At 35.0% G+C, this 26,716-nt stretch overlaps 1 protein-coding gene and 2 long non-coding RNA genes across 5 annotated transcripts in view; 1 reads left to right on the top strand and 2 right to left on the bottom strand.

Annotated features, from left to right (window-relative positions):
• Window positions 1-3,208: 3,208 nt before the first annotated feature.
• Window positions 3,209-26,716, bottom strand: part of LOC125665829 (uncharacterized) — a 68,339-nt gene continuing 44,831 nt past the window's right edge. For all 3 annotated transcript variants that reach the window (XM_048898728.2, XM_048898729.2, XM_048898727.2), the window contains 2 exons: window positions 9,341-9,403; window positions 3,209-8,115 (listed from right to left, as the gene is read on the bottom strand). In XM_048898728.2, the coding sequence (XP_048754685.1) occupies window positions 7,849-8,115; window positions 9,341-9,403 (330 nt within the window). In that variant the 3' untranslated portion in view covers window positions 3,209-7,848. The remainder of the gene's footprint in view (window positions 8,116-9,340; window positions 9,404-26,716) is intronic.
• Window positions 18,420-24,909, top strand: LOC125665831 (uncharacterized). Its single transcript, XR_007366383.2, has 3 exons — window positions 18,420-22,910; window positions 23,724-23,942; window positions 24,821-24,909. It is a non-coding gene; the product is annotated as an uncharacterized LOC125665831 (long non-coding RNA).
• Window positions 23,938-25,417, bottom strand: LOC130050734 (uncharacterized). Its single transcript, XR_008798980.1, has 2 exons — window positions 25,073-25,417; window positions 23,938-24,963 (listed from the first exon to the last, which is right to left on the bottom strand). It is a non-coding gene; the product is annotated as an uncharacterized LOC130050734 (long non-coding RNA).

Raw genomic sequence — 26,716 nt, 5'->3', positions numbered from 1 at the left:
TAGATGATAACCAATTGCAATTACAGCCTTTGCACGATTTGCAGACGCCATGATATCGTCAAAAGAACACTCATTTTCTGTTCTGTCTCTTGGACACGCGTTCACAAATGGGGAACTGGGAGTAAGTCTGCCAGATAGCCTACTGTCAATCATATGAAGTGATGGTAACTCGCACAGAAATTCAACTTTGGTCTTGACAAAAGTAGATAAAAGTTCCTTGAATGGTTTTAATTGTGGCCTACTTCCAGTAGGCTTTATAATATCTCGTTGGTCATATAACTCAGTAGCTTCTCTCCAGATTCTATCCCACAGGATTTGGTCAAAGTGAACTTTGTGAAATGTTGTGCTCTCACTAGAGTATGAAACATATATAAGAATATCAGTCTCCAGAACAACCATCTCAGCCAAACACTGAGCAATATAATATTCCGGTAGAGAATAATGTACTGGTAATTGTTTTTCTGAGGGAAAAGGGCATTTTATTTCTACGGCCGCTACTGCTTTCTCAAGTTTGGCCGAACCATCTAGATCTAAATCCAGTTTGCGAATGCTGCCATCTGGTGAAACTTCTCCAAGAACATCAACGTTTTTTCCAGGTAAAACGTAACAACCCTCTTCAACAAAATGATATCTGGGGAAAAAAATGGTGAGAAATCTACCAACTAATGTAGCAATGGCATGTATTTCGTTTTCTGTACCATATTTGAGGCGATCATGCACAGACTGGGGAAACGATTGTTCTGTTTTTTCAATGAAATTTTCATAATGTCTCTTTCGTTCCTTCAATCCTCGTAGTCCAATCGCTGAATGTAAGCTGCTACCTGTGACCCTTGCCTGCTTTTTTAACGAATACCACACTACAGATCTCTGTTTAATGTATCTTGGTTCTAAAACAGTTGTCTCCTTTACTTCCAATAATGTGAGCATGTTCTGTTGATAAGATCTGTCTAACTCATCGGAATCTTCGTATAGGGACACTGCTTTTTCCAGTTTGCTTATAAAGACGCCAAATGCTGAAATGATATTCGATGAATTCCGAATGAATTCTTTGAGCTGAAACAGTGAAGCTTGTAGGGCACTGATGACATACACATATTTGGATTCACGCCAACTGTCACCTGCTACATTCATAAACTTTTTCAGACCAAACTGCTCTCTCGACATCAATAATCGACTTTCTTGAATTCTGTATGATAATGTGCCAATAATTGACCCCATTGTAGTCGTTAGTACTTGGCAATCGACAGAATGTATGTTCGTGTCTCGACTGTTGTTATCATTAAGATTCACGAGACCAACCAGGGAGTCTAATGTACCCTTTTCTTGTTCATAATACATCTGCTTTTGCATCAGAGGCATCCCACTCTTGAATCCAAACATGTCCACATCACCACCAGTTCTATCTACACCAGCTATGACCTTCTTAGCGTCGGCGCATAATATGAAGATATTTTCGTTATTTTTCCCAAGGGTATCGAGAATGGGGTCTATAGTACCTGGTTGTATTGTACTTGGGATCTCAAACTCACCTATGTTAAATGCCGATAAGGTTTAAATGCTTGGTACGGCGAAATTGATATTGGCACATTCTGTGGACAATGTACCCGTCGTTGCAAAATGATTCACTTGACCAACATTTCTTGGGCCACCCATGTAATAAAGGAACTTGGCATGAAATAATCTGTAGCCAGTTTTCCAAAAACTTTTTGTTTCATGGAAATATCTCATCTCAAATGTATTTTGCTTGGAACAGAACCGAGCTGTTTCCAAAAACAAAAGGAATGATAAATTGTTGAGTGGAAATTTGCCTTCTTCAACTAATGTCAGAAAAGAAATAAAATCGTAGTCCAGGCCCAATGCTTCCAGTTTCTGGACAACACTGTCTGTAAGGTGGTGTAATTTTGAGCATCGTGGTACTCTTGGATTAGCTTTAAATGGAGAACAGGATTTGGGATAAGGTGACAAAATTCGTTGACGTTTCGGTGTTACATTTCCTAAGGGAGATTTTCGCTTAATAGTTAATGAAGAATGTTTTGATCTTTTCGGAGTAACGTTTAGTGGTGTTTCTAAATTCCTCTTTTTGCCAATATTATTCGTTTGGGTTTATTTAACCACAGATTGCTCTTTTTTCTGGTCATTTCACTATCTGAAATAATTAAGAATCCATGTCAGTTTCATTAAGGTATGAAACAATGTTTTAAGCATGTGGTGTCGTGGTGTTATTTTTAGAGAATAGTTTTTAATGAACATTTAATGATATAAAATGTCAAAGGCACTTCATTATAGGGTTACTGTAAAAATACCGGAGTAGCCTGAAACAAGTTTGAATTTGACATTTATATGTTCGCTGTGCTCAAGATGTGGATTTTGGCAAGAAACTTTGCTAAAGTAAAAAGAAATCTCGGTCCCCTTATGCCACAAGATTCTCACCCCCCTACGCCACACAGGATTTTCAGTCAAATACTCGGCATATCATGATTTTGTGTCGGTTTCTTCAGAAGAATATTGAGTTACCATTCAAAGGGAATGTTTCTGGTTGAAAAAACGTGGACTTTATGCAGTAGGAATGAAGATTTCTCATTAAATACACCGAAAAATATACCCGGCGCCTATCCTACCTGTATATCGTTGAAGTGTTTGAGTATTTTGAAGGAGTTCTGGACACCCCCACCCCCCCAATTCCTAGTGCTAGCTTGTCAATAACTATTGTCTTCCGTGCAATACTTTTGGCTATCTAGATTTATTTCAATTAAACACAATAAGACTTCGAATACTTACCAACCTACTTTCGCCGCTTCAAAATCACAACCCCGCGCTACACCGATCACGGTCCCCGCATGTGGCATTGTACACGGTGGAAAGCGTGAAATTACGTGTACCGCCGGTAAATAGGTGCAAGGTTAAGAATCACGTGACATACGGTAACGAATGAAAACAATAAATTAAAGTGACAGCAAACTCGATGGATCATGATGCACCTGTTCGCTGACTCACTAGGAAACCATCACGTGACTATATCCCATCAGACTCAATCTGTTATGAGGGGATCACAAAACAGCTATAAGATCAGCCCTGGCCCGACACAGCAGAGTACATTGACCAGCGGCTGGTCACGTGACAGGAGTTCGGGGGATTTAGAGGATTGTATTCAAAACAACAAAAATAAATCAATAATGGGTAATACGCTGGGAGTAACGACAAATACCACTTTTAACAAACATAATTTATTCTACAGATGTGCATATTTAAGCTCCATATCATTTTATAATATCAGACATTTGCCACGTGTCCGACCAAGCACAATCCACAAGTTGCGTGAAATCATGGGATAGCGCAATGCCACGCGCTAGTTTACAAGGCAATCAGAAAAAAGCAACATTTCTCATGCTGCATATGTTACTAACACACCACAATTTACAATAGTATACTGTTATAGTATTGTTTTAGAATACCATACTGATATAGACTGTTGTACTATTCAACAAATTTCATACTATGATTATAAAGTAGAGTAACAAACAGTGAATGCCAGCTACATGTACATGCACACTCTATATTAGAGGGCAATATGTATTGACTATTTTTTTCCCATCAAGACAGTTACAATGAACTTTAAAAAAAACAATTAATATGGAGAAAATATATTTTGTACAAGCTTGTGTTATAGACTTTTAAAAAATGTTCAAAGTCCATATTTTTAAAACAGCAAACACTTGAAATGCTCAATGTCCACAATCAGTCGTCGGAGATCCATTACCATAAAACAATGTCCACTAAGTGTAAATTTGTAAAGTACAACGTCCCTTTGATGACAGATAATTCTACAGTGTACGGAAAGAAAAGGGGCTGTAATTCCAACTCTGATCATATGATAAATAATTATAATTTCCACACAAATTGTGCACAGTAATGTTGTTCATTACAATGTGTAGAACGGATGGAATCTACCAAAAAATAAATATCCCGATTTCAGATCGCCCAAAGCTACCAGTTTTTCCTGTCGCCGTGTCATTGGATTAGCATGCTGAAGTTACGTGCAATTTAAATATACAGTTTGAAATTCGTTTGAAAGAAAGGGAATTGTATCAATTTTCAGCGTATGAAGGGACATTACACCATAAAACTTGTTGAAATGGAACAGACATAGTTACAGACCAGCGCTATGGTCATTACATTGGTTGTTGACGTCATAGGTAGACATTGCTTAAGAGAGGACTACGACCAGCTCATTTTCTATCTAGATCTAAGTCTCACTTTTATGAAAGTAACGTAGCGAAAGGTGAGACTAAAATCATAGTAAGCTTTACTCACTAGTGAGTCAACTAATGGTTGTCTTATTGTCGGTCATATTTCCTCCACAGTTTTGCGTTATGATTGATTGCATTTTTGATTTTTCCTACGTTTGATATATTCTCATATTTCTTGAAACCTTCCGGGTCTATTGTAATTTATTACTATTTGTGAACTACATACGATAAAATTTCACATCGATTGTTTTGCCCTTTTTTAATACATGGCTTTGATACAAACACGCCGCGGATATACCAGTCATCATTTGATGCGAAACAATGCATACTATGATACACCCACCACGAGAGAGAAAAGATACATTTCTAATGTTTTTGCCTTTGATATCTGATAGCCATTTCCTATGAATACTTGTGAACAATGCGCGTACGAATACAGAAACATATAATACGTTTATGTTAACGTCTAGGAATCTAGATAGAAAGTAGAATGTAAATATATAAAATAAATTTCAGTTTTGAAAATGCAGGAGGATAACAAACTTCACAAAGTATGCTGGCTTGAGGATTCGCAGTTCATACCTTGTGTATTTTCTAAAATGAAATTTATTTCCTAATTAACGTATACAGGTGCATGTATTATCCGTGCATCAAATACCCTTTTCCTAAAATACCGATATTTCTTATAGTTACACTTTAAACAGTTTTCACTGTTTCAAAGTTAGATATCGTTTAAACTCCAAATTTTTTCAACACATGAGATGAGGTTCATTTGTGAAATGATGGAATTACGTGTGCCATCATCATCATCATCATCATCACGGATATTGGAAGGGCGTCACTGATGAATAAAACTCTCAGTCTATACCTGAATGGTATTTACTAAATAAAAATGTATTTTTGGATTATTTGTGAAGGACAACTGTATAAATACACATGCATTCCTCCATATAGGTACTGTATATAGGATTATTTTCGCCTCTTTTGGATTTTTTTTTTGTTGCCCTTCTACCCTTGCAAAGGGTTTCACCCCGTAATTCCTCCTGACACCACAGTTGTGTTAAAAGAGATTTTTTTGTGTTATGTCCCGCAGAGTATTTTTCACGCATATTGAGACGCCATCTGCTGTAGGTGAAGTACCAAAAATTTAGACATATGTTTAGCGCTCAATGCCATAGCAATGAGGGCTCTTCAAAGTGCCACAGCCTGTCGCGACACCCGTCTTTAAGGTCATATCCTAAAGACCCGTGATTCCCACTTCTAAATCCCGAATATTTGGCGAAGGAGCAATCACTACCTATGTTAACGTCTTAGGTTTGACGCGGTCATGCAATGCACAGGGTTTGAACTTACGACCTCTCGGTTACAAAGCAAACGTTGAACTACGAGACCGCGACGAGAGATAAAATAGCTTCCCTTAGTCAATATAAATTCGCCCACTGACAACGAGGGCGAAAATAAAACGTGGGCGAAAATAAAACGAGGGCGAATATTTCTCTGTATACAGTAGCACGAGTAGCAGATGTAAATTAGTTGAAACAAATTTCTTTATACTGTATTGGATACATTCTTGTTGCATCATTTACATACACTTTTAAAAACGTTCACATTTCAAAATATAAATATACATGTAGTGCTATTGAATAAAAATGTAAAAACAAATCATATTTTTCCTTGAAATGCAAGTGAAAAATAATATCAATAAATCAGAAAAAATGTATAAAAACATACATAGGATACTCATTTAAAATTATTATATTAAACAGTTGCAGCCTATCTTAGTCCCATCAAGCTGATGTTATAGAATTTCCATGAAAATTCTCGAAGTTACTTAACACCGAAATCCGTTTGTATGCGTAAAACGCGGCAATATAGTAGTTAAACTGTAGTAATGTATATAGAATATTCCAGTCATAAAAGGTATGTATATCTATATTATCATTATGTATATCAATTTCACATTATATAATAATTTAGAGGTTGTAACTCAGTATATGAACAAGTGCAGCCCACTCAGCTTCGACTTGCACATTTTAGGCAGACCCCCCCCCCCCCCCCCCCACACACACACACAAAGCAGGCATCTAAGGATGCGTGTTGCAGAGATTCAGTGCAGGGATAGTTGTACATTTATTCAATTGTAAAGCATAAAAAATTGTTCTCTTTGAATTTCTTATAAAGTACTACAAATAGTATATAATTTTGATAATTTAAAGAAATCGTACCACAGACCTTTCGGACAGGATATTGTTTAAGTTTAAAATGATATTGTTATAATTATTACGAAATTACATTAATTCATCAAATGTATCTCAAAAAGGGGAGAAAAGAAAACATCTACAAAGTCTTTGGCAAGATGTAAATGTACCGGAAGTCGTGTAATGCACATACGTCACAGCCTGACTTTACATCCGGTTTACGGTACATCAGACGGACATCGTGGTACTAACGTATATCATGATACACTACGTAATGCTTCAGATAACTGTCATAAGAACTAGAAAAGTCAGAAAGGGTCCCACAATGATTGAATATATTCATCAGGTGTTCTGCCACTGAACCACGTGTATCTGGTCAGACAGGTGCTCTACCACTGAACCACGTGTATCTGGTCAGACAGGTGCTCTAACATTGACCCAGATGGTCAAACAGGTGCTTTAACACTTAACTATGTGTATATGGTCAAATGACTGGTACACCTATTCTTAAGGTTTCCCCCCTTCTGGACTTGAAGATATGTACATGTACATGCCATAGAAAATACTGTCATCTAACTAATATTTAAAAAAAATCAATTCCCATAATTCCGTAGCGAGAAAACTGATAAATCTGAAAATGGAAAGGGATCTTACTCTTCCTATCTGACCATTACCTTTTAATTCTATGAAAATCTTCTAAAGTAATATCATGTTATTGTTTGTCATTGAAAGTGCTATTATCATATTACCAATAAAAATTATCCATGTTCCAAAATCTGAATATCGAAAGGACGTCTTCCTCTGTCTAATCCAAGATTCATGTATAAAATTCATGAAAACCTTCTCAAGAAAACTTACTGGTAAATTATCGTGTGCCCTATAAAGTGCTGACCGACAGACAGACAAGGTGATTACTATAGACCACCAGCCACATGGCGGGGACCCATCAAAACACGCATATTTTGGCATATATTGAAGCTACATAATAGAAGAAAATATCATCTGGTATAAACAGAAAAGTTTCAAATTTCGCAAAGTGACTAGTGACGAGTAAGACATGATCAAATTGGGATTTGCGACTGAACTTTCAAAAAATAAAAAAAAATTACTTACAAAAATAGGACGTTCCTTATAACACAATTCAAAGCAATTCAAATGATTCTTTAAGTAATCGGTGATTTTAAAACCGTCTACCTAACTACAAAGTGTAAGGTGTAATGGTTTTGTAAAGCAGTAGTTACACTACTAAATGCATATACAGGTATACTCTACAAAAACTAGATTGTACTAATTTTGATATGACGCAGTTTATATCGCAAAGTTTTAACACCATTCTCTACCCATGATTCACAGCGAAGATTCATTGCATTGGATCCTGGGAGGCCATTCTCTTCCGCCATGAATCACTTTCCTCGTGGAGGCGGTTTTTTGGATTTGGCTCTACCAAAGAGTCGGGAAGCGTGTGACGTTTGACAAGGTTTCTTGGATTTGCGGTGTGCGGACGTCTGCCGGACTTTAAGAATTGATGAGCGACATATGACGCACCTCAGTGGAAGACAGCGCTGCGAGACCGCCACTTGGATCGTCTTGATGAAACATTTTCGGCAGACGATCTTATGGCCGCACGGAAAGGTTTGCATAGTAGCTTTCGCTGCCAGACAGACGACACACTGCAATAAATGAAACATGCTGGATTGCGATCAAGTTTGTGGATTCAACTTTTCAACACAAAGTGCAGGTACTTGAAAGTTTGAAATTTAAAACATGAACTTTGCCCTGGTGTATAACATTGTAGCATTCCCTATATCTGTCACAATCCTAATGAATTGTTTATCTATATTAACCACACCTTTGATAGGAACTTTCTATCAGCACAAAAGGGAAGATTCCAATCCCCAATTTCATTGGATACTTCACATCTAGTGGGCATATAGTAATTAGTACCTTTTCATATATAAGATATATACAGACAGTCCATCGCATGATTACCTCAATAATATCCCGTGTGATATATAAATAAATTGCAAGATATATGTATTTTTACACTTCTTTGTGGGTCTTCTTCAAGTATTTTGTCAGTTGTAATTAAATGTTACTTCATAAATTGAAAGATTTTTTGGTACCTTTTCTTCTGTTACGCCAGCTTTTATTTTGAACGATGTAATATAGCTGACCTCCTATGCGGTTTCAGACTCATGTATATCTAAAGGTACTAGGAAGTGATGAATAAAATATACTATATTTTTGTGGTTGAATTTAATATAATTCAAGGCACGAATCAAATCTCTCATGTGTTTATCATCAGTAGATCCCCCACCAACTTGAAATTGATTGATATCATTTACTCGCATTTACATTTCCGGTTTTTCTTGATTGATATATTATGTTACGCTACAGAGTTTGAAATACATGTGTTTTTCATCGAAAATTTCATATCATTCTGATAACATAAAACGTTTGAGTAAAACATGCATGTATTCACGCAATTGTTTTATTACAATAAGTATTATATACCCTATGACCAACCCGTGCAAATGGTGTGAATGTTCACCATACACTGTAAAATCACTTATTTTCGAGGGGCTAAAATCTCGCGAGTTTGACAAAATAATCGGTATGTGTTCTCGTGAGATTCTAGAGTTGTCGTTCTTGGATTTAGATCTCGAACATAGACTGGCAAGTTTATACCGAGCAGGTCAGAATTACTCTCTCCAAGTATTCTTATCGGATTGCGACAACCCCTTTCGATAATGGTGCGGTCCTATGGAGAGGCGGATCATGGTGGTGGTACTATAAGAGAGACAGATTTAATTTTGCCACCTTCCTGTACAACATTGCGGTGCCTCTGAAATTAAGAGTCCATCAACATAGAATTTAGTGACTTAATGAACTCACCTCCTCCTCTTCCGTCTGTGTGGCATCTAAATCACTGTCATCCAGCTTCGCTAATAATTTGTCCTGGAAAAAAAAAGACAAATCATGACAAAATGGAGCACTTTTCACGACCAGAATTGATGGCCAAATCCCCCATTGCAAATTTAATCAAGAAGCTATCAGAAATCGATGTTGTATAGACAATTCGCCTGTTCCGAGCTCTCGGTAAGGCACATTTCCAGTATGTGTAAAAGAAATGATTGAGCAATGTCATATGAAATATTTTAGGAAATTATTTTTAATTTCGCAGGTTGTACCGTACTGAGCATTATTATCACTACTCTCTCAAGTTTTCTTTTCAATGATTGTTTTCACTAAATGTTGTTACGAACATTAAATCGTGCCATTCCACTACGCAATATCGTACATATCCCAGTGTCATACAACCTCCGTACCAAGGAATGATTTCCAAGGAATGATTTAAGGATTTAGCCACCGAGTGCGCGATCCATCAATCTTTCACCACTATGGGGGGAAATGTATTCCTTTTTTGAAATACAGGTATCATATAATTATAAAGGCTTTTTATGGGGTTAATATGAAGATACTTCATGAGGTCAATACAAGAAGCGTTATCGAACTGAGACCGAGACACAGTCAATCATAGCATTCAGCAGGCATTATCAATATTGTCGTGTCAGTATAGAACAAATAAATTATGTGTTGGAAATCTTCATCACGGTCTCAAAATTTTGTCAGGGGAGAAACCGTCTGCCAGATTCGTCCGCCCCCTACAAAATCTAGTAATAAAGACATGGAAAAAGGGATGTGTCTTATTCTCCGTCAAAGGATAACGTTTCTTCTAATTCCCCTCAATTTCAGTAGTCATACATGTTTTAAGACAGTTACAAATACTTTGGTTACTTATTAGTTCATTTTATATTCGATCTCTGAAATGAAATATGACGTCACAATATAAGTATGACGCATGTCTTTATGGTGTCTGGTTTCCTTTCAAAATAGCATTTATTCCTTCTTTTGATTGATTGTATATTATTTAACGTCCCTCTCGAGAATATTTCACTCATATGGAGACGTCCGAATTTATTGCATAACTGGATAGCCCAGTGGTTAATGTACATGTGTATAAGGTTACTGATCTGTAGATTGTGTGTTCGAATCCACATGTAGCAGAGTAGCTTTTATTTTGTTGATGTTTAAAATTCAGGTTACTTTTATGCAAAAATTGCATTTTTTTTCACTGTAAAAGGGTAAATTCAAAAGTTTTCAATTTTAGAATATCATTAGGTCATCTGAGTCACTCACGTGACATTTGTCCGTCGTCTTCCGTTGTGCGTACTTTTCACTTTCCAATTTCTTCTCCAGAAACACTGAACCAATTTCAGCAGTAACTGCCCCAAAGTACCGTTCGGGGAAGGGGATTCAAGTTTGTTCAAATAAAGGACAATACCCACTTTCAAGGGTAATCAAGAAAGGGCAAGAGTAGAATCATTCAAAATCTTTTGAAGAACCACTGGGCCAGAAAAGATGAAACTTCTGTGTAAATTCAAAGTCAAGGTCACATATTCTAAAAGAAAGGGCCTGTATGTTTAAATCGTGGTCCCCCGCGGTAGGGTGAGCCTAAAATAGAAGTCAAAACTTTACCTAAGAATATTTAATGCGCTTACTAATTGCTAATTCTAAACATATCAGAGTAAAACAATCGTCGGAAACCCACGGTCTGTCTCGCGTCCATCTTGCTACCACTTACCGACCGTGGGTAAACTCGCTTAGAAATCTTCGTTTTGAATGACGTAACTTTATAAATAGAGACCAATCAAATAAATCCCCTTAAAATAACAACTTATATATTTAGAAGGAGAAAATGGATAAATTGTGTCAAGATTAGCAATGGCTGCGCCCATGAAGACCTGTTTATTCTGTTCTTTCCACCTCCCGTGTTGACTGAGAGGTAGACATAACTCCCTGATGTTTTCTCTTGAGATGGCTTTATAACTTGTTAATTTTAAAGATCGTCAATACTTCAGTCACAATAAATGTTGATTTATTCAAATGCGACTTGTAACATGTTATTTCATTAGCTGAAAGTTTGGGAATGGAGAATCTGTAGAAACCATGTTCCATATTTGTTGGGAAAACGTTTGGAAATAATACGGAGTTATTTAGTTTAAACAATATTTATTCGTAAATAATTCGACAATAATGTTTACAAACAATGTCTTATACATGTAATAGATTGAGAAACAAGCCAAAAGGCTTATATCAATCTCGCTCTAATATTTGTTATTTGTTGCAAACTAGATATGGTTAAGGGTTTCAACTGAACAGGCAAGAATGAATACACACCGGATTTTATTTTCGTTTCACATGGAATGAGGTTTCAGTATTTATCAGAGCATCTGTATTATCACTTCTCACCAATCTTTGACAATAAATTAGGAAAAGAAAAACATGTCCAATTTACTTGCTATATGTATGCAGATCTGTCAGGTCATCGTTAAGGCCCACGGGCCTCTTGTTGTACACTGTCCATTCATAATTTTGTTTTCTTGTTGTGTTATTATTTTATTCATTTAAAAACCCATTCAACTGATGATAGTTGCAGGACACAAATACAGTACACTGTGCTCCCTATATAAAGATGTGGGGAACCTTTGTTAAATCTAAACCGCAATTACAGATGTACATAAAAATATGAAATCAATTCTAACCGTTCAGATCGAAAACAGACTATTAGCTATACATGCTCGAAATATCTCCGACCTGTCAGGTTAGATTAATTGTTAGAAACACCAGTTAAGATGATTCAGGGATCAATATCGTTTATATTTACTATCTCGGAATAATCTATTGGTAAATAGAATCACCAAATATCAATTTATTCATTACTATAGCCCCAATGTGCCCCCTGAAGAATTAACACGTCTGAATTTTCTTACACATAGTAAACTCCCAGACAGACTAATTACAATGCCGGAGACGTCTCTCGATAAACAAAAACAGCGAAACCGATAAACTACTTATCGTTCGTGCATGTACACAAATCAACGCCTTTTCGTTATATAGGTAGACAATAATTAAGCCTTTTTTTAGCATTTGTACATGTTTTATTGGCTTGGCTATTTTGTGTCATGTGACTATAGTCAGTCGGTTTTTTGTGTCATGTGACTATAGTCAGTCGGTTTCTAAACGCTTAACTAGTCAGTTTGTAGTTATCAGTCAATTCTCTGATTTAAGCTTAGCCAATTAATCGTTATACAAGATTATTCTGGTCATTTGTTAGCTTTAATGACAAATTCACATAATGGTATTTTTTCTTATTCCTTTGATATGCAATGTGCAGCAAAATACCAGCTACGAATTTCTTACATTATTTGGGCAAAATGTAGTGCGTTTTACTACAGTGATCAGTATTTACTTTACATACAATGATCAGTATTTACTTTACATACAATGATCAGTATTTACTTTACATACAATGATCAATATTTACTTTACATACAATGATCAGTATTTACTTTACATACAGTGATCAGTATTTACTTTACATACAATGATCAGTATTTACTTTACATACAATGATCAGTATTTACTTTACATACAATGATCAGTATTTATTTTACATACACTGATCAGTATTTACTTTACATACACTGATCAGTATTTACTTTACATACACTGATCAGTATTTACTTTACATACAATGATCAGTATTTACTTTACATACAATGATCAGTATTTACTTTACATGCAATGATCAGTATTTACTTTACATACAATGATCAGTATTTACTTTACATGCAATGATCAGTATTTACTTTACATACAGTGATCAGTATTTACTTTACATACAATGATCAGTATTTACTTTACATACAATGATCAGTATTTACTTTACATGCAATGATCAGTATTTACTTTCCATACAATGATCAGTATTTACTTTACATACAATGATCAGTATTTACTTTCCATACAATGATCAGTATTTACTTTACATACAATGATCAGTATTTACTTTACATGCAATGATCAGTATTTACTTTACATACAATGATCAGTATTTACTTTACATACAATGATCAGTATTTACTTTACATACAATGATCAGTATTTACTTTACATACAATGATCAGTATTTACTTTACATACACTGATCAGTATTTACTTTACATACAATGATCAGTATCTACTTTACATACAATGATCAGTATCTACTTTACTTACAATGATCAGTATCTACTTTACTTACAATGATCAGTATTTACTTTACATACAATGATCAGTATTTACTTTACTTACAATGATCAGTATTTACTTTACTTACAATGATCAGTATTTACTTTACTTACAATGATCAGTATTTACTTTACTTACAATGATCAGTATTTACTTTACTTACAATGATCAGTATTTACTTTACATACAATGATCAGTATTTACTTTACTTACAATGATCAGTATTTACTTTACTTACAATGATCAGTATTTACTTTACTTACAATGATCAGTATTTACTTTACTTACAATGATCAGTATTTACTTTACATGCAATGATCAGTATTTACTTTACATACAATGATCAGTATTTACTTTACATACAATGATCAGTATTTACTTTACATACAATGATCAGTATTTACTTTACATACAATGATCAGTATTTACTTTACATACACTGATCAGTATTTACTTTACATACAATGATCAGTATCTACTTTACATACAATGATCAGTATCTACTTTACATACAATGATCAGTATCTACTTTACTTACAATGATCAGTATTTACTTTACTTACAATGATCAGTATTTACTTTACATACAATGATCAGTATTTACTTTACTTACAATGATCAGTATTTACTTTACTTACAATGATCAGTATTTACTTTACTTACAATGATCAGTATTTACTTTACTTACAATGATCAGTATTTACTTTACTTACAATGATCAGTATTTACTTTACATACAATGATCAGTATTTACTTTACTTACAATGATCAGTATTTACTTTACTTACAATGATCAGTATTTACTTTACTTACAATGATCAGTATTTACTTTACTTACAATGATCAGTATTTACTTTACATGCAATGATCAGTATTTACTTTACATACAATGATCAGTATTTACTTTACATACAATGATCAGTATTTACTTTACATACAATGATCAGTATTTACTTTACATACAATGATCAGTATTTACTTTACATACACTGATCAGTATTTACTTTACATACAATGATCAGTATCTACTTTACATACAATGATCAGTATTTACTTTACTTACAATGATCAGTATTTACTTTACTTACAATGATCAGTATTTACTTTACATACAATGATCAGTATTTACTTTACTTACAATGATCAGTATTTACTTTACTTACAATGATCAGTATTTACTTTACTTACAATGATCAGTATTTACTTTACTTACAATGATCAGTATTTACTTTACTTACAATGATCAGTATTTACTTTACTTACAATGATCAGTATTTACTTTACTTACAATGATCAGTATTTACTTTACTTACAATGATCAGTATTTACTTTACTTACAATGATCAGTATTTACTTTACTTACAATGATCAGTATTTACTTTACATACAATGATCAGTATCTACTTTACTTACAATGATCAGTATTTACTTTACATACAATGATCAGTATTTACTTTACATACAATGATCAGTATTTACTTTACATACAGTGATCAGTATTTACTTTACATACAGTGATCAGTATTTACTTTACATACAATGATCAGTATTTACTTTACTTACAATGATCAGTATTTACTTTACTTACAATGATCAGTATTTACTTTACTTACACTGATCAGTATTTACTTTACATACAGTGATCAGTATTTACTTTACTTACAATGATCAGTATTTACTTTACTTACAATGATCAGTATTTACTTTACATACAGTGATCAGTATTTACTTTACTTACAATGATCAGTATTGGAGAATGTGTATGGGATACAGTAACTACGGTCTATGTATACCTCATACGATGTTTGCTTCAACCAATGCAATAGTTAGGTATAACATCTCATAAGCAATACAAAAATAGAGAGTTACGTAAACACGGACCCCTGAATATACATGTACCAGAGGTGGGATCAGGTGCCTAGGAGGAGTAAGCATCCCCTGTTGACCGGTCACACACGCCGTGAGCCCTATATATTGATCAGGTTAAAGGAGTTATCCGTAGTCAAAATCAGTGTGTCAAGAACGGCCCAACAATCGGTATGAAACACGTCAGACAGAATTTGACCCAATGATAGGTTATACTGGCAAACCAGATTGTTATAACGACCATAGAATTTGCAAAATGCTGACTTTATACGAGGCATTGGAATCCCTGCACCATCAACTTGTTTTCAGTAGATTTCCTCGATTTCAAAACTGACCAGAAGCAGAACAAGCTCTTGAGCATCGAATCAGTTGAGAGATATAAACACCATATGCAGGTGATAATGGAATAATGCTACATAAATGTGGGAAGTTGATGATGGAGAAGCTGAAATCATCCCTTTTGTCATAAAGTTGAGTTTTTAGTTTGCCGTTACTGTCTACTTTCAATAAAATATCTAAGTATGAAGCAAAAGCGGATGACTCTGTGGTGTCTTTTATTTTGAGTTCACTGGGATATATCGAATCGTCATATGAATAAAAATTTTAATTTTTAGAAATGAATTCTGCTTCATAGGAATATAGAAAAACAAGTCAGCTGACAAGGAACACAATTCGTGCCCATGGGATTTCCAACAGACTGTTGGAAGACCTGATCACCAAAGACCACGAAGATATTGTCAATGAGGAACTCCAGCATATTTTATATTTCAACTTCAGAGTACGTGGAATCAGAGTGGCGTTTCACAAAGTACGTAATTTTATTGGATCACTAGGTAGTGATATTTGCGTTTTCCATTTTTGTTGAAGATGCAGCAGTCTATATGTCAAAAAGTCTAGTCTTTATATCGTGAGGAATGGTCGTGTAAAGAGTTGAAAAGTCATACGTTTTGATGTTGTTGATTAGAGAAAAGTTTTGCGATTTCAAGTTTACTAATAATTCTTTAGAAGTTTTTAGAATCCACATTTGAATTACACCAATTCTGGCATATGTTGTCACACGGTACGTTTGAAGTTTCTCCTTCATAGCTGTTAATATTTTCGAGAGGAACAAAGATAGGAGCTGGGTAGAATATTTAATGGATCTAGCAATGTATTTTTGTAAGGGTATTTAAAAAGTTTAGGAATAGTTACCATTGCCGGTGAAGGGCTGCAAAATTTAGGCCGATGCTCGACGCTTACGGCCTTTGAGCAGGGAGGGATCTTCGTGCCACACCTGCTGTGACACGGGACCTCAGTTTCTGTGGTCTCATCCGAAGAACCGCCCCATTTAGTCGCCTCTTACAACAACAGTGAATCTTGGAAAATATCTTGGGGGACGTCTGTTACAGTGCACACATCTGACGTCACAAAGATCGGTCATGGAACTCGTTGTTTTCACAGACCTCGTTTATCATCAAACAGCAAATTAGTAAGTGGTGTAAACAAACCAAATTGTATTACACAGACCACAAAGATCATGGTGTATTTCACTATACCCATCGGCAAAGGAGACTATTTTATCTCGTTCACGGTTATCTCTCGTTAAATGAAATTATCGCCCGGAAAATTAGCAAAACAAGACACTGTTCCCGATGGAAGGAGAAATTAATACGATGCAGTCTGGCCACACACGGCAGTTATCCGTGATTAAATGGCAGTAAGCTCACGATGCACGGGATATCTTTACGTTCGGGGCCTTGTGACAGGAGAACTTCTATGGTCGTTATAAACTAACACGGGGATGGGTGACGTTTATTGTCTTTTAGGACATATTTTCTGTTCAACAGATCTGTACTTAAGCTCCGAGAAAGTTAATCTTGCCTTTATGTGATATCTTAATCCAGGTTTTACTGATAAATAACAAAAAAGCATCTTTCCATAACACCCTATTTTGTTTTTTTATGTAAGTACAAAAAAAGTCATAGCTTTTAAGTAAGAAGTAAAGCGAGTTTCTCTTGCATCTAAAACAACATAATGTTGCAATAAACAGTGTTTAGTAGTAACATAATGTTGCAATAAACAGTGTTTAGTAGAAGGGTAGTAGTTTTTTCAAAAGATAAAATATTTTCAATATGTGAATACAATGTTTGTTAGTTTGCTTGAATGTTATTTTATGTCCCATTTGAGAATGTAATGAAGTGCCACAAATTTTGACTTACGGCCGCAGCACTAAGCGTTCTTTATCGTGCCAACGCCTACCTTGACACGGAACCTCTGTTTTGTTTTAGGTCATATCCGCGTGACTTTTACTACCGGACGCTTGGCGAAGGAAGTTACTACTTATGGTCCTTAGGTTTGATACAGAGCCAGGATTAGGAATCGAACCCAGACCCTTGCGAAGCGAAGCGGAACTACTTGGCGACCAGTTGAATACAATGTAAATTTCATGAACTTATCAATGATGGCGTTGTTCACATGTAGAGATAAACTTTGACGGAGACTGTTGCCATGTTTGAATCGAAGCACAAGATAATTAAAACATGGTGGTTATTGCTGTTATCAGGAGGGAAATCTTATTCCAGATATGATGACCACATTTTTATTTCAATATATTTTGCCAACAACGACAAATGAAATTTATTTGATAAGGTTATACATATATTTTTAAACAATATCAAACATGGTTTATCGTTTCCCATCGATTCCCGTGGGGATCTGGGTTAGAATAGATCCTCAGTACCCCTTGCTTGTCGTAAGAGGTGACAATAAAATGGGACAGTCCTTCAGATGAGACCGCAAAATCCAAGACCCCGTGTCACAACAGGTGTGGCACGATAAAGATCCCTCCCTGCTCAAATACCGTAAACGCCAAGCACAGGCCTAAATTTTGCAGCCCTTCACCAGCAATGGTGATGTCTCGATATGAGTGAAAAATTCTCGAGAGGGACGTTAAACAATATACAATATATCAATCTTCCATAGCAAATACATCCACGTTGTTGTATGAATAATGACTGAAATGCAAAATTCAACATATCAGTGTTGTGTAAACACCCTAGGGCAGTTTCATATTACACGCATTGGATCATCAAACTGAATACCGTGGCGTCAATATCTTAGCTCAAAACAGGAAATCAAAAAATAAATTATAGGATGTGTACAACTTCAATACGTGTGAAATTTTACAAATTATCAATAATGTTTAGTGAAAAGCATTGATTCCAGATTTCACATAAAAGGCAAAACCAATTTTAAAACAAGCATTTTTTTTAATGTACCATGCTCCCTACCGGTCCCAAGTCATTTCGTCTGCGTAATATTAATGCGTGAATAATCAAATGTCAACTGTTTATGTTCAACTGTTTATGTTAACTTCCTCTTTGGCTCCGTCGTTGGGGGACTAAATATATTTAAAGGTTTTAAAAAGGAAAAGAAAAATGCGAAAGGATTTTTTTTTTATCAAATGATCCATGTGATTCTTATGCGAAATATCAGAATGTAAGTAACATGCAGAAAACCCAATTTACTTTCTATTGAACGATTAGGGGCCATAACTAAATGTGTCACTTTCTTCCACAGACAAGACAAAGATGATATTGTATCTGACAATCTCAAATTGAAAGTCGGACTCATTATACGTCTGTAGTGCTGCACATCACATCGAAACACGTCAACGACACACATCCGGGGATTTATGAAACATTGCGTCAAATGCATGTGGAAAAGATATGATAAAAGACTCCCATACCTACACTGTACATCATCCATTGGATAAAAATATAGGTTCATTAACAACCGTTAGTGAAGATGTTACCGCTTATTGAATGCAGGTTAAAACATGACGCAGCCGTGCGTGAAACTAAATCTGTGACGTCAGCGGAAGAAAAGATTCTTTATTATTATTCTTTATTGCTGAAGACATACGTCCTATGGCATACATGTTTACAAAAATAATAAACAAGTTAACAATTGTATAGTATGACATGGCATGACATTATATGGTATGTTACACAATGATGATGTGAATTTATAGACAGAGAATGTTATATAAGTAAATCATTATGTAAATTAAAGGCACAGTAAAGATATTTCCCCAAATTACACAACTCTTTGAATTTTTTTTACACTTAATAATTGTATAAGTTTAAAAACAGATGGGTTTTCCCAATAATACCTCTTGATATATTTCCTGCGCAATTCAATAAAGCAAGGACATTTTAAAATAAAAAGAAATTCATCCTCATTATCTAAATTACATAGTTTACAATAGCGGTTATTTCTTGCTACATTAAAATGACGTCCACTCTCAATGGCAAGATTATGCGAAGACATTCTAATTCTACTACTGTGTCATTTATAAACATGTGGTATAGCCTTCATCAAGTCAAATTCCAACTACTATTGCCGCGAGGTAGACAGAACATATTTCCAATTCATTAAAATTATGTAAACATTCGCTCGGTAAAATCGTGCGAATATATACAATATTACAACTCGCTAGATAAAGTAAATATACAATCATAGTATATGTACGAAAATTTCTGTCCGAAACGCTGTGTTACAAAATATGATCGTCAACCATACCTGCTAATGTACTACATGTTGTAGATTTCAGACATGCTGTTCATTTGAGATGTATATAGGAAAGAAGAAAATAAACGTATACAACGGTAGAATTATTTTATACCAAGCATATTATGACCACAAACAAGATTGAGATGCTTTCTTTTCATCATATTTTTCGATTTCAAAACATTCGATATTATTACAAAACGAAAACATCATTACAATGGCTATTTTTCGATACACAATGAATTATTGTACTTGGTTATTATCACGGTTTCTTGCGTAAATTTGTTTTCACGCTGCTGAAAATTCACAATTTTATGTAAATTTCTATACATACATGTATTTATAAACATGGTATTTTACTAATTTTACGATGTTAGTCTGAAGTTTGTAATTCTGACTTTAAATTTGCTAGATTTGCTATTTCATAAATAAGCGTGCATGTCACAAGCATTTCATGTTTAACAATTTGAAGCGTTTTCTGTCTATCAATTCTAGTTAACGAACTTTGTTTGCCTACATCATGCGCATGACTTAATTGCTACCATGGCAATAGAACCATAATACACGGTCCAGCGCCTCGATTCATGTTTTTTTCCTCCCTGTTAATTTCTTTAAGCGCCGGTAGCCTTGAAATCGAGCGGAGAATGTTAATTACATAGTGTAGTACATGTATGTGTTATTTAGGCCTATTTTCACGTACTCAACATCATGTTCGACCTCTTACCTGCGTCGTTATCCTCTTTTCGTCTTCGATCCATCATTTCCTGTTTTGATACGGTGATAAATGACTTTGACTATCTAAGCTGATTTAAATTTAGGAAAAATTATAACGCAATTCGGTCATTCATCTTAGTTTCACTGTAACTTACCCATGAAGGGTGTTTACCAAATTTCTGCCTTTACTTAGAAGGGTGGATTGGTACAGAAGTAAATATTACACAATTTATTCCATCTTCCCATCAACGTGGAGCGGAGTGGACCGAGAACCCATGAATTCATTCCTATACACAGTAGTGATCTATTTATAGATATACATGTATTAAAAGCATCACAAAATTGAATACATTGAAATATGTAGATCTTAACCTTTTCTAACTCGAGTTTTAAAAAAAAGTTTCAAGGAACGCATATATATGAGAGTACAAACGAATTTAAAGACGCGTGATCTCTTTCAGTTCCAGATGTTCTAGGATGACCGACGGACAGAGAGGCTGCGGAAAAAATATCAATGCAGGTCGCTGTGCTTCGCAGTCGGCACAAAATGCACAGAGAAGGATTCAACAGCTTCTACGTAAGACGAAAATGTCTCGCTGTGGCCTTCAATGAACTTAAAATGAAATATACCAGCCTTTCATATCTTCTTCTTATCTAACTGGATATATGATTACAAACAGATGTTAAAGATTGATTGAATATTAGTTAACGTCCCTCTCGAGATTATTTCACTCACTGTCGGTGAAGGGCTGCAAAATTTCGGCCTATGCTCAGCGCTTATGGCCTTTGAACAGGGAGTGATCTTTATCGTGCCACATCTACTGTAACACGGGACCTCGGTTTTAGCAGTCTCAGCCGAAGGACCACCCCATTCAGTTGCCTTCTATGACAAGCAAGGGGTACTGAGGACCTATTCTAACCCGGATCCCCACGGGAACATATGTTAAAGACAAACTAACGACTTAACTTGGTGACAAACGGGATGACTTCTGCTTCTCCAACGTAAACTCCCATACTTATCATCTGTATATGGTGTCCATGTCTCTCAACTGATTCGATACACGAGAGCATGTTCTGCGTATGATCAAATTTTAAATCGAGGCAGGCTACTGGTAAATAGTTGATGTTGCAGGGGTTTCAATAGTTTCGTTTAAACCGGTAGTTAGTATTTCGCAAATTACATGGTCGTTATAATGATCCGATTTCCAAATACAACCTGACATTAGGTCGAATGCTATCTGACATGTTAGGCCGTTCTTTACATGCTGATTTTGACTACGGATTACTCCGCTTACCTGATCCAAATAAGGCTCAAGGCGGGTATGACCAGTCAGCAGGGGATGCTTACTTCTCCTAGGCACATGGCTTTACCACTGATGTGTCCAGTTGCTCGTATTTTGCCATATTCTTGCTTTTGTATTCTTTATAAGAACTATGAGAATGATCATTGTTCGTTATCTTCATTTTTTTTCAGTCTTAATTTTGTCTAGTAATAGGAAAAGGCAAAACGAAAAGTAATCAAACAAGTTGTTGTCCTTTAAAAGAGGACTGCAATACGTGGACAATAGGCATGCGTTTCTAACAGAAACCTAATATTCTAGGTTGAAATTAAAATACATTTCAAAACAGATTCTTTTAAATCTTGAAACATGCGAATATTTCATTATAAGTTGTATTGCTAGAGCTGTAATGATGTATAAGCCTAATGGATATTCAATAGTTGTAGCTTGCTTCAACTCCAAAATTAAGAGTCATCCCTGTATTGATATTGACCTTTAAGTTCAAATTCAACAGGGGACACAATTTGGTCTAAATAATAACGTTCGAGTTTCATGCCTTAATAGCCGTTTTTCGAGTTCCTCCGGAACGCGGTTTTTATTCTGTGTTTAGTCACGCCGCTTCAAAAATGTTCAGCAGGGTTACTTCCGGTTTCTCGTTGTTCACCAACACTTCGCGTATTAAATGTATTAGTTTGGGATGTATGGGGGTACGTATTTGTTTGTCAACGTTTGATAAGCTACCATTGGTCAAATTCAACGGAAGACTTAGAGAAGACGACGATGTTGCAGTGTAACTTGCAGATCTATGCAGAAGGCCTAACTGTCTAGGAACCCTAGGCCCTATAGCCCTATCTAGTACAGTACTAGCCATAGTGGGACATGAAAAGAACGTATTAGACTCGGTGAAACCTACCAGATAGGTAAATCAAAATAGTTACTACTTTTTTGTAGAACGTTATATATGATTAAACAAAACACAATGTCTTAAAGTGATTCATAAAGCCGACATCGTGCCCAGTACTGACTTCTGTGGAAATGAGGGGGTTAGGCTATTTATACAATGTATTCGTTCATTCCTAGTGCGGGTGTAAAGTCTCACAAATATTTCGCTGCATGTTTTTTAATGCAAAACTAGACCTGGACAGCTTTTTGTTTTTTCTATAAACAAATTCAACAATGTCATAATTTGTGGAAAGCCTTTTGAATTTTACTGATTTTCTAACAATTTTATAAAAAAAATAATTTGTTTTCATATATGATGTAAAAGAAACCAAATATAAATAACCCCCTCGTTTCCACAGATATTACACTATGTAAACTCAGATTGCCTAATATCCATTATTTTGTTGATCCTCATTCATAATTAAATCAATTCATGCTGATTTGAGAAACTTTTTCTAAGGTGCAGTGAGACATTTTTGAAAAGTAACATTTGTGAATCAAAATTATATTTCTGAGGAATGTGGTTTACAATATATTATTTTTGAAAAATTTTGCAAGTACATGTACATTGGTGGAATTTTATCATTCACTGAAATTGGATTTTTACACTTTTCAAAGTTAATTTCATAAAAGATTTGAAATAGCTAAATCGTTCTCTATAGCTTAATATAGAGATTGTACTGGAGCTGTTCATGTACCTAAAGATTTCACAAAATAAGTGAAGCAATTTTGACCTTAAAATATTTTGTTCGATACATGCATGTTTGTAAAACTAGATATATATCTTTCAGGTGCTGTGATGGTGTACATATATGACCTGCTTTGGTCTGAATGGTTTGCTATTAAACTATGGACAGGACAGTGGTATCATCTGTGAATGACTGACCATGCTGATTATGTCAAAGCTGTGGAATATTTCTACATAAATGATCTTCGTACTAATCAAAGACACAACAGAATGAGATATATGCTACCAAAAATGACCAAGACAAAACAAAAATGTTATATGGGTGAGAATAATTTAATATCATATCTACTAAGTTATAAATGATATCCTCCCTAATTTAAACATCGATATTTGAAAATTATTATCTATCAACTAATACTTGCGTCACAAGTCTTTCATTTATAAGTGACTCATTTAATAAGAAGAATTTTTAGTATGAAAGTGACTCTAGTAGATACATGCATTTCAATGACTTTTCATAATTCCAATGTCATGAGTATTTATGATCATTGCTCAAATTGTTATCATTGAACAAAATATATATGCTCATGATTAAGGTATATTCCTCTTAGTTACATCATTTCCATTCTGTGCACATAGATGTAGCAGTACAGAGAAAATCCATTATATGCATCAAAAGTTTGAGAAAAGTTAATTGACTTGTATATATTAACAAAATTGAAAAAAAAGAATTAGTGCTGTTTAATTCCATATATATAGCAGAGGAAACGAAAGAGTATCTAAGACCGTTTGTGTTCATTCAAATATTATGTTGGTAGATCTGGTTTGAGTTGGTTTTATACACGACACATGCTTAGTGCCCAGGAGGGCTCTTGTGATGAAATATGCACATTTTCGGATTCATGTCAGAACATTGAATGCAAGCAAACTCCCATGAGTACAATGTATTAGGGAAATCAGATACATGTAAAATAAATATAGTAAACTTTATTGATTAAAGTTATGAAAATTCATAGATTCGGTTTTAATATGAATGACTACATCTGATGTATTCCTGAATAAGGTCAAGAAATATATATGCAGTTAATGATATTTTTCTAACAAATACATTAAATATTATTTTTGCATTTTCACAACTTTGCTTCTTGAATTGACAATAATTTATCGTCAATATTGTGGTATCCTTCCTCTTTTTTACAGGGATATTGGAAGTGGATCATCCATTTTCCTTGCCTTTCCCTCGAGGTCTTCAGACAGTGTCTCTATACACCATTAACCATGTTGGTTAGCTCTCATGATGTCATGCCATTACTGCCAGATTACCTATAATACTGCCAGACTACCTATAATAATACCAAAATATCAGAATTAAAATTTCAAATACACTACATTTGAAGCAGCAAAAGAAAAGAATTGCAGATGTATAATACACAAAAGGATATTGATTCTTACCCGGCTGAAATGAATTAATAGTTGAACTTTCCCTCAGCTGTTTTACTGCATACCAGTCAATAATTCCAGTCAACATAAGGAGGACAGTCATTGTTATCAACCTGTGTATATATGTTGAATAGATTATGAAGAAAGAAAATCATTCTCATTTTTCTTACTAAATGGGAGAGCACATAAATATGAGTGGAAGTGTACATACATGTAATTTCTGATGTATACAAAGCACACTGCATGGTCAAATTGGAGCAAAGATAAATGAGAGTTCTTTGATATGAATTGAAATTTATTTGGAAGTAAATGAACTATCTGTATGGAGCTTGGATGAATGATTATTGCAAATCCTAATCTGTAAGAATAGATCCCCCAATATTATAATTATATGACCCCCCCTGCCCGAAATTGCCTATGAGCCTAAACCATGAGTTCGAAGTGTAAATTCTCTGATATATGATAATCTACTATCAATTTAGTGCCACATGATCACCATTGTAAAATGCATACATTGTTCAAATCTATGTGGATGAGGGTACATGTATCAACTAGGCCTATTTGTAAAGGGCAGTACATACCTCTTGGCTTTCTTAAAACTTGGATCACTGTTTGTTATCTTCGCCTTTCATATGGTGAAATGGCTAGAACAGGGATGCTTCTGTGTTGGTTCAGCTTTTACGGAATGTAATAATCGCTCTAATTTTCTGCACTATTCTGCTTTTTGTGGTTTTCTAAACAAATGACGCCATCGTTTCCTCTGCGTGGACATTTTTTTCCAGGGTTGGGAAAGGGTGAACTTTAACATCATCCAAAGTAGATATACACCCCCTTTCTTTCCATTATCTGAATTGCGACCTTTCGTGCCACAAAATGCATATTTTGTTAAAGACAGTTTTGTTACCAGAGTAAACAATATCAACCGGAAGTACCCCTGCTGAACATTTTGTTCAAGTCACGTGATCGGCGTGGCTAAATGCGAAAAATCCCGGGTGTTCCGGATGAACTCGAAACGTGCCTATTCAATGAAATAAATCTGGAAATAAAATATTGATGCTCACAAAATTCAATGTCGTTTTTCGTTTCAAAATTCACAAGTGATGTCCATTTTAGAGGAAATGTCGCATGCTACTGAAGTATTTAATTTTTTTTTTTTTTAGCAAAATCAATTTTTCGCATGCCGAAAATGACTTTAAGTGAAATCTTTTGCGCAGTTTTCGAGTTTGAAAGAAAGGCGAAGATAACGAACAAGTGATCAATCTCATAACGCATATAAGCAATACAAAATAGAGAACTGGGCAATCACAGACCCCTGGGTATATCTGATGTGGGATCAGGTGCCTAGAAGGAGTAAACATCCCTTGTCGACCGGTCACACCCGCCGTGAGCCCTATATCTTGATCAGGTAAACGGAGTTATCCGTAGTCAAAATCAGTATGCCAAGAACGGCCTAACAATCGGCATGAAACACGTCAGACAGCATTTGACTCAATGATAGGTTGTATTGGCAAACTAGACCGTTGTAACGACCATAGAAAATCAAATATTGCGATGTGCATATACGATATTTTGCGTGCCATTATGTGTGACCTTGTGAGACCTTGAGCGATAAGGTTTGAAAGCAGCTGTTAGCCATTTATAAACAAATTATATCTA

Source organism: Ostrea edulis, chromosome 10 (assembly GCF_947568905.1).
Source record: "Ostrea edulis chromosome 10, xbOstEdul1.1, whole genome shotgun sequence".
Taxonomy (NCBI): Eukaryota; Metazoa; Mollusca; class Bivalvia; order Ostreida; family Ostreidae; genus Ostrea; species Ostrea edulis.
The sequence above is the reverse complement of the archived record's forward strand: the minus strand, read 5'-3'. Positions and strand labels throughout refer to the sequence as shown.